Source organism: Tamandua tetradactyla, chromosome 6, assembly GCF_023851605.1.
Source record: "Tamandua tetradactyla isolate mTamTet1 chromosome 6, mTamTet1.pri, whole genome shotgun sequence".
In the NCBI taxonomy this organism is placed as follows: domain Eukaryota; kingdom Metazoa; phylum Chordata; class Mammalia; order Pilosa; family Myrmecophagidae; genus Tamandua; species Tamandua tetradactyla.
In genome coordinates this window covers 97257567-97276731 of record NC_135332.1, presented here as the reverse complement: position 1 = coordinate 97276731, position 19165 = coordinate 97257567, and the positions used below count along the sequence as shown (strand labels likewise).

Genomic DNA, 19165 nt, shown 5'->3' with positions numbered 1-19165 from the left:
TAATGCCATAGAATTGTACACTTAACAATGTATTAAAATGGGGAAATTTATGTTATATATGCTAAGAGAATAAAATAAAAAAATTCATGAGGTAAAAGCTTATAGAACCTCAAGGAGAAATAAATTCACAGTCCTCTTAATAATGGATGGAACAAATAGAAGGAGGATCAATAAGGATATAGAAGATTTAAACCAAATTGATTTAACCATTGACATTTATAGAACATCCCACCCAACAACAGCAAAATGCACATTCTTTTCAAGTACACAGAGAATAATTACCAAGATGGACTATATTGTGGATCAGAAAACCAGTCTCAAAAAATTAAAAGGATTCAAGTCATACAAAATGTGTGCTCTGACCACAATGAAATTAAATTAAAATCAGTAATAGAAAGATTTCTGAAAACCTCCAAATACTTGGAAGCTAAAAATATACTTCTAAATAACTCATGGGCCAAAGAAGAGATCACAAGGGAGATAAGGAATTATTTTGAATTGACTGGATAAAAATGAAAACACACATATAAAAATTTGTGACCTGCTGTTAAAGTAATATTTTTGGGGAAATTTATAGCATTTAAAAATCTATATTTAATAAATTAGCAAAGTTAAGCCAGAGACTTCAGCTTCCAGTTTAAGAAACTAACAAATGAAACCCAGGGTAAGTAGAAAGAAGAAAACAATGAATCAGAGTGAAATAGAAAACAAATTTTGAACGGTGAAAAAAAAAATTAATGAAACGAAAAGCTGGTTCTTTGAGGTCAATAAAATTGATAAATAATTAGCCAGATGGATTAGGAATAAAGAGAGAAGACACTACTAATTGCCAATATCAGAAATGACAGAGAAAATATCCATACAATTCTATAGATATTAAATGGACAATAGGGAATATTATGAATAATTTTATGCTAACAAATTAGATATCTCAGATATCTAGGCAAATTCCTTGAAAGATACGAACTGCTAAAGTTCATTTAGGAGGAAATAGGTAACCTGAGTAGCCTTTTGTCTATTAAAGAAATGGAAATTGTAGTAAAAACCTCCCCACAAAGAAAAATTCAGACCTTCAGTCTTGACTGGTGAACTTCGCCTTTAATTTTTAACAGTCAAATGTAACACATGCTGATTAAAACTCATTTGATTATATAGGAGTGTTTAAAGTAAGAAGTGATAAGCAACATATTACATTCCACTCCTTAAGGGTACCTAAATTTTTAAAATTTTCCTTAATGTCAGTATAGATTCTTAAAATGGCATGTACATATCAACACACATACATACTCATACAGTTAAGCAACAAAAATGGTATTATCCTGTATGTATTATTTGAGTTTGCTCTACTCCTTTAACATATTATGAGTTTCTTTTTGTGTCAGAACTCAGAGCTCTATCTGAATTCTTTTTAAATAGCTGCATAATATTTCAGTGTATGATATTGTACAATTTTCTCCATTCATCTACAGATGGATTAAATTTGGATTGTTTCTCATTTTATTTTGTTATTATAAAAATTATTGCACTGAAAATCCTTGTATATTTACCTTTGCACATGCATGCTAATATTTCTAAAGGAGAGAGTCCTAGAGGTTTGATGGCAGGGCCATAGAGTGTGCCCCTTTAACATTTTGATAGATACTTATGCTATTCCTTCTGGCAATGTCTGGCTTTGCATTTAGAAGCTCAACAGGCTTTTATCTGTAAAGGAAGGCCATGTCTTTAGCATAGCCTAGGAGCCATCTGCACACGTGCAGTGACCATTTAGGTATAGAGACAGTCATCCACCTGATTTTTTCACAGGAATATGACTGACATTTTAAGCTGAGAAATGCTTTGTATGTGGCAAAACTCTGGGTATCTTCTCAGCGTAGCATCTCTGGAGCTGGAGATTTCTTTTCTTCAGGTTCTGGCTATTTCTGTGAGTCCTTGCTTAGCATCCGGCCTTTTTCTGCCTTGATCTCCAAATATCTGTGTCTGTGTCTGTGTCAGCTCTGAGCTCTTTCTCTCTTTGTGAGCTCTAGTAAAGACTTTAATAAACTAGTTAAGACCCAACTTGAATGGGCAGAGTCACATCTCCAACTACTCAAGAGGTCACACTCACAACCAGATGTGTCACGTCTCCAAGGAAACAACTTACTTAAGAGGTCCACCCTACAGTACTGGATCAGTATTGAAAGAATATGGCTGCCCCTACAAAGATTGGAATAGGAATTAAAATAATTTAGCTTTTCTGGGGTACCAAACCAGCACCGATGTTTTGTGCTGTTTTCCACAGCTGGTATTTATCATCTCTGATCCCTGGACATTCCCTCCCAAAATGTCCCACATAGTTTTATATAACCCAGGGGATGGTGGTGGTGCTTTCCCAATTCCCACGATCTCTGAAACATGCATTAAGTTAAAATTTTTCAGTTAAAGGGAACTGTTTAATGACTGTAGCTGTTTGAAGCTGTATATACCCCCAGAAAAACATATTCTTAAATCTAATCCATCCCTGTGGATCCATTTTTTAAGTAGGGGACTTCAGTTAAGGTGTGACCCACTTTAATCAGAATGGGACTGTTCTAGTTTGCTAGCTGCTGGAATGCAATACACCAGAAATGGAATGGCTTTTAAAAGGGAGAATTTAATGAGTTGCAAGTTTCCAGTTCTAAGGCCGAGAAAATACCCCAATTAAAACAAGCCTATAGAAATGTCCAATCAAAGGCATCCAGGGAAAGATACCTTTGTTCAAGAAAGCCGATGAAGTTCAGGGTCTCTCTCTCAAGTGAGACGGCACATGGCGAACACAGTCAGGGCTTCTCTCTCAGCTGGAAGGACACATGCGGAATATGGCATCATCTGCTAGCTTTGTCTCCTGGCTTCCTGTTTCATGAAGCTCCCTGGGAGACGTTTTCCTTCTTCATCTCCAAAGGTCGCTGGCTGGTGGACTCTCTGCTTCATGGTGCTGCAGCATCCTCTGCTCTCTCTGAATCTTTTTCTCCAAAATGTTTCCTCTTTTATAGGACTCCAGTAAACCAATCAAGACCCACTCAAATGGGTGGAGACATGTCATCCCCTAATCCAGTTTAACAACCGTTCTTGACTAAATCACATCAACCAGGGAGATGATCTCATTATAGTATTGAATAAGGATTATTCTACCTTTTAGAAATGGGATTTATATCAAAACATGGCTTTTCTTAGGGGGCATACTTCCTTTCAAACCAGCACAGGGACTTAATCCTCTTACTGGAGTCCTTTATAGGAAAATGAAATTCTGACACAGATAGAGAAAGCCATAGGTGGCAAGAAGCTGAACCGGGAAGAGAAGGGAAAACTGGGGGATGCTGCCATATGCCTTGCCATGTAACAAGCTAAGTAAGGACCAAGGATCTCTAGCAGCCAGCCCCAGAATGCCACAGTCTTCAGGAAGAGAGCACCCCATTGAGTTGGACTTTTTCCCAGCCTCAAACCATGGGTGAATACATTCCCATTTTTAACCTAATCCATGTCATGGTATTTGCTTGAGTAGTCCAGGAAACAAAAACCTAAAGGTTTGTTACTAAGCTATTACAGAGGGCCATAACTACCACTTTTTTAAAAAAAAATTATTATTCTATTTCCACTATTTTCTTGGTAGGCAAGTTCTTTGTTTATTTAGACTAATGATTAAACTGATAACATCATTTTTTTTAAAAGAAAAATTTCAAAAAATCGGAACAGACAATATAAGGAATATCTCCAAACCCACTATTCCAATTTTTAAAGGCTAATATTGTGCCACATTTACTTCAGTTCTTTAAACAATTTATTTTACAACTATAACATAGATATTGCAAGGGCCCCTTTGTACCTTTAAGAAGTACCTATCTTTTCCCTTCAGATTTGTGATAGGCAGAATAAAGTCCCCCTGTGCTGGTTTGAATTTGTGGACCCCAGAAAGGACATGTCCTTTAATCCTCATTCAATATTGCTAGGTGTGAGTTTTTGATTATCCATGGAGATGTGACCCACCTACCTGTGGGTGGTAACTTTGACACTTGGAGATGTGTCTCCATCCATTCAAGGTGGGGTTGTTTACTGGAGCCCTTTAAGAGGGAATCATTTTGGAAAAAGTTGCAGAGCCCATGCAGCCAGAGACCTCTGGAGATAAAGAAGGAAAACACCACCGAGGGAGCTTCATGAAGCAAGAAGCCGGGAGAGAAAGCTCACAGACATCACCTTGTTCCCCATGTGCCATTCCAGCCGAGAGAGAAATGTTGAATGTTATTGGCCTTCTTGAACCAAGATATCTTTCCCTGGGTGCCTTAGATTGGACATTTCTATAGCCTTGCTTTAATTGGGACATTTTCATTGCCTTGGAACTGTAAACTAGCAACTTAATAAACTTGCCATTTTAAAAGCCATTTCATTTCTGGTGTATTACATTCTGGCAGCTAGCAAACTAGAACAGATTTTGGTGCCATGAATGGGATACTGCTGTGACTTGCAAATACCAAACATGTTGGAATGACTTTTTAAATAGATAAGGGGAAGATTCTGGAAAAGTTGTGAGGTGCTTGATAGAGAAGGCCTAGAATGCTTTGAAGAGACTGTTGGTAGAAATGTAGACTCTAAAGATACCTCTGATGAGGCTCTCGACAGAAATGATTTTCAAATTAAATGTGGAAAGTGCAGCCTGGTTTCTCCTGGCAGCTTACAGTGAAGTACAACAGGAAAGAGACAAGCTGAGAACTGAACTCTTGGGTATAAAGAAACCAGAAATTGATGTTCTGGAAAATTCTGGGCTTCCAGGAAGGGAGACTCCAGAGAATAGTGTCCCATGTAAGGATTTAACCAAACATGGAACCAGTCAGCCATTTCAGAAAAAGCCAGGATTGAAGATGGAGTTATCCAGGAAGGATCTGTGGAAACTCCTGATGTCTGAAGGGCATGATCCTTTCTTACTACATAGAAAGCCAACAAGAGTGCTGTGGGACCTGTATAAATGGAACCCCTGCCAGTCTTGACTGGGGAGCTCAAATATTGTATTTGTATTGTTACTAAAATGATTTAAAGATTTCTGATATTGTGATGGAGTGATGTATTTTGTATATGGAAAAACATGCCTTTTTCAGGGTCCAGAGGGTGGAATGTGCTGGTTTGATAGGATTTATGTACCCGAGAAAAGCCATGTCTTAATCCTAATCCAATCTTGTGAGAGCAACCTTTTCTTTTAAACCCATTCAGCACTGTAGGTTGGAGCTTGATTAGATTATCTCCATGGAGACGTGACTCACTCAATTGTGGGTATTAACTTTTGAACACAGGGAGATGTGACTCCATCCATTCCACATAGGTCTTGATTAGTTTACTGGATCCTTTAAAAGAGGAGGTATTTTCAGGCGAGTCCCACTTTAGAATGATGAGAGAGCAACAAGAACCATGAGAGCCCAGGCAGCCAGAGACCTTTGGAGATGAAGAAGGAAAAGACCCCAGAGGAAACTTCATGAAACAGAAGCCTAGAGAGAAAGCTAGCAGATGTTGCCATGTGCCTTTCCAGTTGAGAGAGAAACCCTGAACTTCATCAGCCTTTTTGAGTGAAGGTAACCTCTTGCTGGTGCCTTAATTTAGGCATTTTTATACACTTGCTTTAATTGGGACATTTGGGCCACAGAACTGTAAACTAGCAACTTAATAAATTCCCCCCGCTCCCTTTTTTTTTAATTTTTGGCAGGGGCAGGCACTGGGAATCGAACTCTGGTTTCTGGCATGACAGGTGAGAACTCTGCCAGTGAGCCACCGTGGCCTGCCCAAATTCTCCCTTTTAAAAGCCGTTTCGTTTCTGGTATATTGCATTCTGGCAGCTAGCAAACTAGAATCCTCCCCACCCCCACTCCGCCCACCCTGCCCATCACCCTTGATAGTTACAGCCTGATCTCTGGAACCTGTGAATTTTTAACCTTACTTGTAAAAGGAAAACTCAGGTTGCAGATGTGATTGAGGTTTAGGATCTTGAGGCCAGGAGATAACCCTTGTTTATCCAGGTGGGTCCAATCTAATCCCATGAGCCCATAAAATCAGAGAACCAGGTTCAGTGGTGTTGAGAAAATGAGCAATGTGAAGTGACTATGAAAGAATGGTCAGAGAGATGTGATGTGCTGACTTTGAAGGTGAAGGCAGGGGCCTGAACAAAGGTATCTGAGCCTTAGAAACTGAAAGATGTAAGAAAATGGATTTTTCCTGGTTCCTGGACAATAGCCAGTGAGACTCAGACTACTCTACAAAATATAAGATGATAAACCATTAGATTTGCAGAATTTTGTTACAGCAGCAATAGAATCCTAATACAATTTTATATATGATAAAATTGTATGTTTATTCGTATCAATGTATAATATTGGCTTTGACTATTTTAAAATTTACCTAAGTTAAACTTTTAGTAGAAATGTATTGGTTACACTTAAATATTCCTTTCAGTGCTTTTTTTTCTTTTTCTTTTTGCAAAAATATGCGATTTAGTCGCACGTGGGCTTTTTTAGAATTGTAGTATTATTTATGCACTGTTAAAGGCGGGATGGCTATAGCCTGGTCAAGGGAATCAGAAAACTTGGGGACAAGATAGAGTTGTTAGATAAAGTACAGGACACCCAGTTACATTTGAATTTCACATAAATGCTGAATAAATTTTTAGTTTAAATGTCTCACATACTGCAGGTATTACATGGAACATATATAAAATTTGCTAAGTCTGCAACCACAGGCCGCGATAACGCACGTGAATTTGAGGACCAATTTCTCGGCTTCAGATTCCTAGTAAAAATCAGAATAAGAATGCCTGCTTCATTGAGCTCTTAAATCTAAATTAAAAGCAATTATTTAAAAGTACGAAATCCAGCTTTTCAAAAGCACGACGGTCAAGATTAAAAAGTTTTGGCGTCGCCTGCTGTCTGGGACCGAATCCCCTCTGCTAACAACACTGCTCCTCTCCAACCTCTTTTGGACCCTCCCAGCTTCCGTCTGCTGCGCCGATCACATGCTTCTGCTCACGTGATCGGCGCGCCTGTCATTCTGCAGCAGCTCCGCTCCCTTCTGTGCCCTCAACGTCTCCTTGGTCCCGGAACCCCTTTATTTTGGGGCCTCGAGTCTCCCGCCGCCGTTCAGGTCTCCGGACCCGGCAGGAGACGCCAACCCGGTTCTGACGCGGCGCCCCAGCCCTGCTGTGGCAACGACGTCCCTAGATCTCCGCACCCTCCTCCACCTTCTCCGTGTGAGCCGTAGGGTCCCCAGGAGTCGCAATTTAAGGTCGCACCTGGTTGTTTCCTTTCGGCACCTTCCCAGGTGAGGCAACCCCCCGCGCTTTCTCCATTGTCCCTGGTGCGTGCAGGTCTCTCGCTCCTCGAGCCCCCATGGTCTTTCTCCGGTCCCCGGTACCAGATTTCTTTCTCTTTAGGCCTCCACCGGGTTTGCGAAATCGCAGAGCCCTCCCCGCAGGGGAAAGGAACGTGAGGGGTGGGCGAGGGCGAGGACGAGGACGAGGACGCGGACGCGGAAAGTACACTTTCTTTAGGGTTGGTCCTCAGCCCTGGCCTCCTGGGACCTAGGTAACCGCCCTGAGGCACCTTCAGCTCCCTTAGGAGAGTCTGGGTGGGGCTGAGCCTGCCTGGTTCCAGGGATGCAGTATGTTCTGGACGGAACCTGTTTCTGTTTCTGCATCTGCTTCTGCCTGGGCCTTGATACCTTGGCTTGTTTCCGCAACAAATTCTCTGATACAGAGATTAAGTTTCAGACGGGCTAAGGTCATTGGGATCTTGGAGTAGAATTTTGGGTATGGTTTTTGAGACTCGTGGCCATTCCGTTAGCTTACATTTTGCGAGCTGGAACTTTATTTTGTGCTGCGATCAAACCAGGTGTAAACGTTTATCTGTAAGCTTGTGAATGAGAATTACGTAGAAGCTCTTATTGTAGGTTCCTGTCATCAGAACAGATTCCCATTGTTGACTTACCTAAATTGTGATTGGTATTTGTTTCAAAAATTCCCCCCAATTTGATTTTTTTTTATTAGAGCAGTTTCAGGGTTACAGAAACAATGCAGAAAGTCAAGGGTACCTATATATCTGCCTCTCTTACACATAGTTTTACTTATTAACGTTTTACATTAGTGTGGTACCTTTGTTACAATTGATGAAACATTATAATAAAACAATTAACTTTTTAAAAGCAATATAATAGAACGGGTGTAAAGCCCACAGTTTATATTAGGGTTCACTGTTTGCAATACAGTTCTGTGTGTGTGTGTAACATATATACGACTTAAAATTTCCCCTTTTATCCCTTCTCTAATCTGCAATTCAGTGGTGTTAATGACATATGCCAAGTTATGCCTCCTTCCTCATTATCCTTTGCCTCAAGATTGCTTTTTTCTTTTTTTTTTTTTTTGTTGGCATGGGCAGGCTCTACAAATCCTGGGTCTGTGGCATGGCAGGTGAGAATTCTGCCACTGAGCTACCGTTGTACCACCCCAAGATTCATTTTTGAAAGTATTATGAAGTTTGGTTGAGAAAGGAGAGCTCTGTCTTCTGAGAAATTACTTTTTCTACTTTAGGTGTTTTAATTTGAACTGTTAACTCAATATTTTTAGACAGAACTGATAGTTTTTTCCCGCGTCACTTTGTAATGCTGCTTAATAAATATTGATTAATGTTCTTGGCCTTAGCATACTGTACAGTATATGTAAGATAATGTACTTGGCCTTAGCTCTACTATACTGTACAGAGACTTTTGACAGAAGAGCAAAGATGATCCTAATTGTATAAATTTAAAATATTTTGCTATTTTGTATGCCTATTCTATTTAAGCATGATTTCTGACATCATTATCTCAAGTGGTCACTTTAAAAGTTTAACTGCAGTATTAATGCAAATAATTTTAAAAACCTTTCTTGGAGTAGTAAAAACCTATAGAAATTACTTTTATGGAACTGTGCATAATTAGGTAAGACTTGAAATATGATAGTTCTTTCAGGATTAGGATATTTAATATTTGAATTGACTGTATCTCTATGAACTTTAAATTTGGCTTATTGACATTTGTCTGGCAGATTGAGTGATGATGATAATAATGATAGTAGTTTAAAAAAAATAATGAAACCTGGTATTGTTTTTACCTTGAATGTAGATTGAAGCTCTGTTGCAAAATATTCAAGATCATAAAATTTAGATGACCAAAATGGATATCCGGGGTGCCGTGGATGCTGCTGTTCCAACCAACATTATTGCTGCTAAGGCAGCAGAAGTTCGTGCGAACAAAGTGAATTGGCAGTCCTATCTTCAGTAAGTACTGATTTCCTAATGAGTCACAGAGAATCATGTGCCTTTGTGTTGGAGCGGGCTTTTTCATGGTCATGCTCCTATGAGAGAAATATGGGAAAAATACTAGTCAATGTGGAAGAAAATACTTCCTCCTTAATGTAATTAGCTGTCAAAGGGAAACAGTGGAGTCTGGTGGAAACTGTAGGGGCTCTAGGTATGACTGGAGCAGAGCTGCTCCTGTACTTTTAACTTTGTCTGGAAAGTACTTTTTTGAGTGAGTGGAGAACGTGGGAGACATGTTTATGGCTATGGAGGGGGGTCGCCCCATCAGCCTGATGATTACTGTGGTTACAGATTATGTAGCACAATGGCTTGTACAACTAGCAAAAAGCATAGATATCTGAGTTGTGAGACCTGGGTTTGAATTCTTATTCTTCTGTCTTATTATTTTGGTGATCTTAGGCAAGTCGCTGAACTTCTCTGAGATTCAACAAAGTAAGTGGGAAGTAGGGATATATATTCTACAGGGTTGTCGTTGAAATAATGTATTTAATGTATCAGGGCAATTGAGTATAAGGAGTAATGTGTTGAATACACTCAATAAGTCAGTTCTTCCCTTTGCTTCTTGTGTGTATTAAAATTAGTGTGCTGGTAAAACTTTACCTGTTTTAATGTTTTGGCTTCATATCTGTTTATTTTGGTGTATTTATATCAGTGGGTTATTAGGGAAAATTTAATTCAGATTTGCATATACATTTTAAAAAGCAAACTGAAGAATCTTTAGTGTATATGTAGTAGTTTGTTTTGTTATAGGAGGGATATACATGTCCAGGGGGATCCTTTTGTCTTTATTTAGTCACACATAAAGCATTTATTGAACACCTGCCCATTCCTAAAGAAACTTATAATCTAGTAGGGAAGTCAGATAGCTCTAAGTGGGTAATTTTAATTCAGTATGTTAACAATGAGTGTAAAAAGCTTATGATGGGTGCACAGAAAAAGACAGCTAATCTTGCTCTCAAGAAGTTTTCCTTAAGGGTCTGGTCTCTGAACTGAATTTTAAAGGATGTGTAGGATTTACCCATATGGAGAGAAGGAACAAGGAGTAACTGTCCAAGGAGAACAAATAGAAATAGTGTGCGCAACAACAGGGAAGCAACAAACAGCCTGCTGAGGCTGGCAGTGGGGAACGCTGAGGCTGAAGAGGCAGAGCCATTAATGAAGGCAGCTAGTGCCATTGGAAAGAATTTGGACTTGATCCCTTCAGAGCTTTTCAAGCTCATTGTTAATCTGGGAAACTCATGGTTGATTTGAAGTCTAGTAAGGAAGCTCAGCAGGTAAAACATTAAAATGATGCTGTCCTGGTTGAGTGGCATTGGGGTTGTTAATCTCAGAGTCCACTTCTTCTCTTCAGCAGCCACTGAGGTTGGAGGTGGAAAGACCCCTGGAATCATTAGGCTTCCAAGCAGCACTGCTTTAAAATTTCTGTTGTAAATTTTGGAAACCACTGAAGTTTGTGAGCTGGGAGTTAGATGATCAGATTTGCTTTTTGGTGGATTGCTCTGCTGACAGAGTAGAGAGTAGATTTGTGAACAACAGTTTATGATAGTGAGAGGCTGTAGCAATAATGAAGTTATTGAAATGGAGAGAGTTGGATGGATCTGAGAAAGTCTTAGTGATGAATTTGATGTTTAGGGGTGAAAGAAGTCTGGATGACTTCAGGTTCGCATTTTCAGGGAACGGATTGTTGGTAGGGCCACTAGCTGAAAGGAGGATAAAGAGCCTTCTGATGTTTTCTCTGTTGATTGGTGCTGATGTAATTGTTTAAATCACCAGTGAAATTAGGATTTTTTTTCTCCTTTTTAAAAAAATTTTTATTGATACAACAACATGCAAGCACATACATTCTTAACATACAAACATTCCATACACGGTGTACCATCAATGGCTTATAGTATCATCACATAGCTGTATATTTATTATCATGATCATGTTTTAGAACATTTGCATCACTCAAGAAATAAGACGAAACTTGTAAGTACCATACCCCCTACCCCTCCTTCTCATTGACCACTCGTATTTCCATCTATCCAATATATACTTTTTGAAATTAGGATTTTGAGCTTTGTTTCCTAATTTCTGTAATCCACAGTCAGTTTAGATTAGAGGATGAGGCGTTTCGTGTTTATAAAGCTTGAATCTGTTTATAACCTAAATAAAGTAATATTGTTTTTGATCATAGAACACATAGACTGGCAGAAATTTCTCTGGCATTGGCTTTTGGAGTATCTTTAGTCACATTATGACTTTTAACTGTGCTCTCTTCTGTTTCTATTTTCCTTTCCCTAGGTCTTTATACCACACAAGTTGTAGTTTCCCTTTTCACTATTTCTTTCTTATTTCTGTCCTTTATTTATCCTGCTGTCTATCTTAGGAATTTCTTTCATGGAACCTTCCACTCTCTATGTCTATGTGTAAGTATTCACGAGAGGTGAACTGTCTGTTGTTGTGGAGAAAACTAGTGAATGTGAATTGATGTCTTCCTAGTAAGAGCTTACAGATGGTTAAGGGCTGGCCAAGACCCATGAATAATCAGTGAATCTCTTATCATCATTATATACTGACACAGTAAAAGCTAAGCTCCCTAATGTCAAAAGGCGAGTATGCTTTTGTTTCTTACAAATTAACATGCTACTATGAAAATACAGCATTGAAAAGATGTATTTGCATTTTATTAAGTTTTTTCTTTTAATAACTTAGCTAGGCAGTATGTAAATGTGTATGGCCATGTTCCAGTAAAACTAGAATCCAGTAAAGCTGTATCCTGAGGGTACAAGAATCGTGAGATGGCATCCTTGCTCTTGGAGCTTAAAGTTTCATGGGAAACAAATCTTTAAACCCCAACAAAGAGTATACCTATAACAGTATTAAAATGGAGATATGTACGGAGTTTTCTCAGATAGCAAGAGGAGGGAGCCAGTCATTGCTTGGGAGCATTGGGGAGGCCTTCAGAGAACATAAATTTCCAAGTAGGAGTTGTTCAAGCAGAGGAGTTGGGGGCTGCTATGAACGAAATTCCAGGCAGGTACCTTAGATTTGGAAGAATATGTGGCGCTTGGCAGACATGAGAAGTTGATATCCTCTTTCCAGGCTTCTTCAGACCAGTGTGCAGCCCCTTCCTTCACCCATTCACCTAGTTTCTTAGGTCAGAAACTTAGGGGTCATCTTTGATGCTTCTCTTTCCCTTACAATCTATATCTGGTCCGTTAGCACTTTTTTTTCTTTTCTTTTCTTTTAGCTCTACTATCCAGGAACCCACCCTGTCTCTCTATCTCCACTGCTGTTGCCCTGGTCCCAACTGCCGACATCTCTCATGTGGGCTATTGCCACAGCCTCTTGCCTGGTGTCTCTGCTTTCACCATTACTCTCATAGGCACAGTTCTTCACTTAACAGCAAGAATGTTTAAAAGAATGTAAATCAAATGTCCTTCTGCTCAAAGCCTTCTGACTACACAGGCCTTCTTGCTCTTTCTCACATTGCAAGCTTATTCCTGCCCCATGGTCCTGGAACTTACACTTCTGTCTTTCTGAAAGTTCTTCCCTCACATCATTTGGCTCTTTAACTCACTTCTTTTAGTGTTTGTGCAGCTGACCTCAGATACCCTGACTAAAATATATTCTTTCTCCCTTGTTCCTGTCACTTTCTACTGCTTTGCCCTGCCTTCAGATTTTTTCATAACACATACCACTAGTGATAGTAATGGTGTGTGTGTGTGTATGTTACTCTTTTTTTTGGGGGGGGTGCATGGTCTGGAAATTGAACCTGGATCTCCTGCATGGAAGGCTAGCATTCTACCACTGAACCACCCATGCACCCCCTGTATGTTACTTTTTAAAACATTTTATTGTGGTAACATATATTAACAACAATTTCTCATTTTAACCACTTCCAAGTATACATTTCAGTGGTATTAATGAATTGCATTCACAATGTTGTGCTACCATCACCGCTGTCCATTTTTTAAAATTATTTAATTTTGATGATATGTTTTCTGTTTCCTCCACTAAAATGCACGCTGAAAGAGGGATGGCTAATTTATGGCCATGTTGCCTGTTTTTAAAGGTGCTTGGCACATATAGGCTGCTAACTGATATTAGCTGATTAAATCATAAATGAACAGGGTACTTTTGGGGAAGTGTAGAGCTGAGTCTTTGGAAAAGAAAGATAAGGACTAAATAATGGAGGACTAAAGAGGTTGCACATTATATTGTTAAATAACATACTAGTTCATATTATTCTACCCCTAATTTTAAAGATGATTAGCTAACTGTTCAGATAGGTTATAACCTGAACCTATGCTCATGTAAGTTGTAATTAGTCAATTGATTAACAAGATTTTTATTTATTGCTTGCCTTTGACTAGGTACTAGGTAGATCTGCCATTCAAATTTGGAGTCTGATAACTAAAGGAATCATAGAATCATATGATCTGTGCTTGAGAAAGCTGTCAGATGGTGGGTGGAAGGTGACTGGAGGAGGCTTGGATTTTAAGCAGGGCAGCCTTTTGGTGGACTCTTGCCATGGGGCTGGTCTGACATGGCCCTGAGCTCTCCAGAGGTTGGGAGGAGAGTGGTCTTAGGTGGGAGAATTGTTAGCACCCTTTCCTGATTAGTTGTAGGTTGTTAGAAACCAGAGTCCTTAATCTGCTAGATTACTTGACTGTTAAAGGGAGAGGCAGACAAAAAGAATTGAAATAAGAAAAGAAAAAATGTACTTGTAACAAGTGCAGAGCTCTTGGGCTTCTGAAGGAATGGCTTGCCAAATGCAAAACATAATTATTTAAATGGAAAAAATAAGCTGCAAAATTACAAAGGTAGTTGATACCAAGGCACGCTACGTTGGAACGTTCTCCAAGGTGGAAAAACGTTTTCTGTGGCTATTACATTTGTAAAGACTAGGGCATGCTTTTTACACACCAGCATAGCAAAATTTAGGAGGAAAATTGTTTTAGTTAGGGACTTACAAGGATGTTCAAAATTTCATTTATTTGGGAACCACAACCAGATGGGTTGGCCTTGTTTTGGTTCATCCCAGGGTGCAGAGCACATTTTCCTGATTGGTATGTGAAGTGCTTAGCCAGATGGAAACAGGGAAAATTGTCAGTTCTTTCTTCCTACTTCTACTAGCCAGGGTAGGGGATGGAATTTGAGTGTGTGTGTGTGTGTGTGTGTGTGTGTGTGTGTGTGTGTGGTGGTGGTGGTGATGGCATGCATTGGTGATGCGTGAGAGCAGATAGTCTGTAAATTGTTAGGAACACAGGAGGGCAGATTCTGGGAGGCTGGACCAGAGTTCATATCGCCAGTTCCCTGTGCAGAGGTAGGTTGTTGGCAAGGAGGTAGATAGGAGCACTAGGAGAGAATTTGAGGAGTAAGAAATGAAGAGAGCCTCACCCAGAATCTGAGGCACAGGGTCAGTAGATGAGTGATTAGTGAAGAGGACTCAGAAGGGAACCTGAGAGAAGGAGAGGTAGAAGCTAAGAAAGAGTGTGTCAAGATGTGGTCATGGTATTATGTGCCACAGAGAGATCTAGAAAAACTAGAGCTGAAAGCTCTTTTTGGATTGGCAGTGAAGGGGTGGATGTTTGGGAAATAAATGCATGAGAACAAATTAAGAAAACCATGTTTAAAAAGATGAATATATATTAAAACAAAGTTCTTAAAACAATGTGGAACTAATACAGAAAAAACAGAACAGTGGATTGCAGAGTCCAGAAGCAAATTCAAAGTAAACAAAGCAATTCAAGATATGGTAATAGTGTATATAAAATCCAGAAGGGTTAAAGTAAAACACTGATGAATTTTGAATATATAAAATGTAGATCTTCTTTGGAAGAGAAGAGGTTTGCAGCTGTGGGTGGAAGGTAGCAGAGAAGTAAGAAAGTTCAGTTCCCTTGTCTTGGGTGGGGTCAGCTCTGAGTGTACCTTCCCTTCCCGGGTTCTCTTGTACATCAGGGAAGCTGTGTTCTAACAGGACTTCTGAATCTTGGCTTGGCTTCTTTCTCTGCTGTGTCCTGGTTTCTCCACCCCATCCCTGGTCTCTCCAGGGAGTATATCCTTATAAATTCCTTGCACATGAAGTCTCAAATCAGCATCTGCCTCTGGGAACCTGACCTAAGGCAACCTTACAAAAAGGACACAGTTCTGCAATTATGCATATTGGAAAACCTTCTTCTAATTCAGTGTTTCCCAAATGGGATTGTGGAACACTGGTCCCTTATATTCTAGGGGGAAGAGGGAGCAACAGCTTTTTGTTTTTTTTTAATATTTGTATTGAAAAGTATCCATACGTATATATTCTAACCATATTATACAATCAGTGGCTCACAATATCGTCACATAGTTTTGTATTCTTCACCATGATCATTTTTAGAACATTTGCATCATTCCAGATTAAGAAATAAAAAGAAGGAAAAAGAGCTCATACATCCCATACTCCTTGTCCTTCCCTCTCTTTGACCTATACTATTTCAATCTACCTGGTTTTTAATCCCTTCTCCCCCTATTATTTATTTATTTTTTAACTTTATTATTTTTTTACTCATCTGTCCATACCCTGGATAAAAGGAGCATCTGACACAAGGTTTTCACCATTACACAGTCACATTATAAAAGCTGTATAGTTACATGATCTTCTTTAAGAATCAGGGCTACTGGAACACAGTTCAACAGCTTCATGTACTTCTGTCTAGCCAGTCTAATACATAATAAACTAAAAAGGGATCTCTATATAATGTATAAGAATAACCTTCAGGATAACTTCTCAACTCTGTTTGAAATATCTTAGCCACTGAAACTTTGTGTCTCATTTCTCTCTTTCCCCTTTTCATCAAAATGGCTTTTTCATTCCCATAATACTGGGATCTGGCTCATCCCCAGAAATCAGGTCCCATGTTGCCAGGGAGATTTACACCCCTGATAGTCATGCCCCATGTAGGGGGGAGGGCAGTGAGTTCACCTGCCAGGTTGGCTTAGAGGGAGAGAGACCACATCTGAGTAAGAAAAAAGGTTCTTTGGGGGTGGCTGTTAGGCATAATTATCAGTAGGCTTAGCTTCTCCTTTGCAGGAATAAGTTTTATAGGGACGAGCCCCAAAATTGAGGGCTCAGCTTAATGAATTGGTTGTCCTCACTGCTTGCGAGAATATCAGAAATTCCCCAGATGAGGAAGTTGAATATTTCCTCTTTTCTCCACAGTTCCCCAAGGGAACTTCAGCAACAGCTTTTTAACTACTGAGTAAAAAAAAATTGTGTGTGTGTGTATGTAATTTGAATTATAAAGCGCATTATATAATGTTTAATTATGTAAGCTTTTCCTTGTATTTTTTTCATTTACCTGCATATCTATTCAGTGTAGTAGGGCAGGTAGTACTCTTCATCAGGTATTTTCTAATGTGGAAAATAATTCTCAGGGGGTTAGTGACTTGCCAAAGTTTCATTATTGAAATTTAAACTGTTCCTCAGATTGACTCAAATTCTATGGTTTTCCCACTGATGTGTTGGGCAGGAATTAGGGATGTGAATTCTGAAGTACCCAGAGAAACAGCAAGGCTGTTCTGCTGACATGTTTTTTAACAAAGAAAGGTCTGTATTTAGATAGTAGGGAGAGGATATTGCTATAGGATATTCCAAGTCATTGATGAAAGGAGAAATTGGGAGATCTTTATCTGCTTTTACCATTTAACAGATTAAATACCTTAGGTTCTAGAGAAGCCACCCAACAAGTGGTGGAGCTAAGCTTTGCTCTACCTCTGATTGACGCCATGGGCCATGGGGTTAACCCTCAAGTTTTACTAACTACAGAGGGGAGACTGGGAGTTCCTGTCTCACTTCTTCCTGGTGGCTATTCAACTTTTATTGACCCTAAATAACTTATTCTTACTTTCTAGGGGGCAGATGATTTCTGCTGAAGATTGTGAATTTATTCAAAGGTTTGAAATGAAAAGAAGTCCTGAAGAGAAGCAAGAGATGCTTCAAACTGAAGGCAGCCAGGTAATTGATAGAAATATTATGAATGCTTTTCCATGTCATTAAAAAATGGTAGAAAACCAAATTGTAGTGACTATCTAATATTCCATTGTAAGTGTACAGCATGATTTAACTAAAAATCCTTTTATTGGAATACACTTACATGATTTCCCATTCTCTGTTAATTTTGGCAAAAGTGTTTTATTGAGTATGTTTTTACTTTCATCCTTTCCTATATTTCTGGATATCTTAGACTAAATTCCTACAAGGGAAATTACTATTTTGAAGAATATGAAGTTTTAAAGATTGCTTAATTTTTTTTCTCAATTATTTTTGAGAAAACCTTCTAAAAAAATAAGAAAAGGTTTTTCTATTTGTATTTTGCTAGTAGTGTTTGAAATGCCTCAACGAATTTAAAAATTCAAATTCAGTAGGTTAAAAGGGGCATCTTATTACTTTATGTGGGATTGATTTTTTTCCTTCCATTGATTATTAAGTATTTGTATCTCTTGTGAAGTGTCTATTTTTTTGAGTCTTTTAAAATTTTAATCTAAAGGTTTTCTGAGAGGTTTATGTGGTTGTTTTTTTTTTGTTGTTGTTGTTTTTGTACCGGGAATCGAATGCTAGTCTCCAGCATGGCATGCTAGAATTCTGCCTGCTAAGCCACTGTGGCCTGCCCTGTGGGCTTTTAACATAGAAAATCTAATAGTGTTTGCCATGATTGTCACAAACTTTTTTTCTTATTTATTGTTTATCTTTTAATTGTTTTGGAACTTTTCCTTGTATAGTAGTTTAAAATATTTGTATAGTTAAATATGTTGATGTTTTACCTCTTTTTGTGATGCATATTTGTTGTAGAAAAATAAGACAATATTATTAAGCAGAAAGAAGAAAATAAAAATTATTTTACCTGATATCCCTCTTATTAAGATAACCTGTGTGAACATTCTAGTCTAGACATTGTTTTTCTCTGCATATATAATCTATACATTTATTAATATTATTAATGTAATCATGAATTTTTAATGGAAATAGAGTGATATATATATAGTTTTGTTCTTTTCATTTAATTATATATGCTTCCTCCCACCCTCATGCCTATAAAGGTTTCCTGTGCCTTTTTAAGATAATAGTCTAGTGTTCTCTTTAATGGATAAACCATAATGTTCTAAATCAGTTCCCTACGATTGAATATTTTGGTTATTTCCTTTTTTTTCCCCTGGCAATCTTGAGATGAACATTGTTAATTATTTCCTCATAATAAATTCTAAAAATGTAATTATTGATAAAAATGAAGCATTTAGAAGTGTTTTTTTTTTGCATGGACAGGCACCGGTAGTGAACCTGGTTCTCTGGTATGGCTAGAAGCTTTTGATATATATTATGAAAATGCCTTCCTGATAGATTATACCAATTTATTATGCTTGCTAGCAGTGTACAAGGCAGCACATTTTCCTGCTCCATCACCCAGACTGTCTTACCATTTGTTTCTGTATTTTGTCATTTTGATAGGAAAAAAATACTATTTTTTAAACATTTTTATTGTGAAATATAACATATATTCAGAAAAGTGGTAAATTTGAAAGTACAGCTTAACATGTAGTTATAGAGCAAATTTCAAAGTACGGTATGGGTTACAGTTCCACAATTTCAAATATTTCCTTCTAGTTGCTCTAATACACTAGAGACTAATAAGAAATATAGGGGTTCAGTAGTCACAATCATTTGTTAAATCTTATCTTCTCTATTACAACTCCTCCCTCTCATTTGCTCCCTTTCCCAATCTTCAGGGATATTTGGGCAATGACAGTTTTAACTTATTTATATTGAAAAAGGGTGCCTATATTACGGGATAGGGGGATGCAAC

At 38.4% G+C, this 19165-nt stretch overlaps 1 protein-coding gene across 5 annotated transcripts in view; it reads left to right on the top strand.

The window, feature by feature from the left end:
• Window positions 1–7018: 7018 nt before the first annotated feature.
• Window positions 7019–19165, top strand: part of ATP6V1H (ATPase H+ transporting V1 subunit H) — a 152435-nt gene continuing 140288 nt past the window's right edge. For all 5 annotated transcript variants that reach the window (XR_013178172.1, XM_077166757.1, XM_077166756.1 and 2 more), the window contains exons 1-3: window positions 7019–7305; window positions 9142–9296; window positions 17220–17322. Coding sequence is in view for 4 of the 5 variants with exons in the window: in XM_077166757.1 (XP_077022872.1) it covers window positions 9184–9296; window positions 17220–17322 (216 nt within the window). In the remaining variant the exon portion in view is untranslated. The remainder of the gene's footprint in view (window positions 7306–9141; window positions 9297–17219; window positions 17323–19165) is intronic.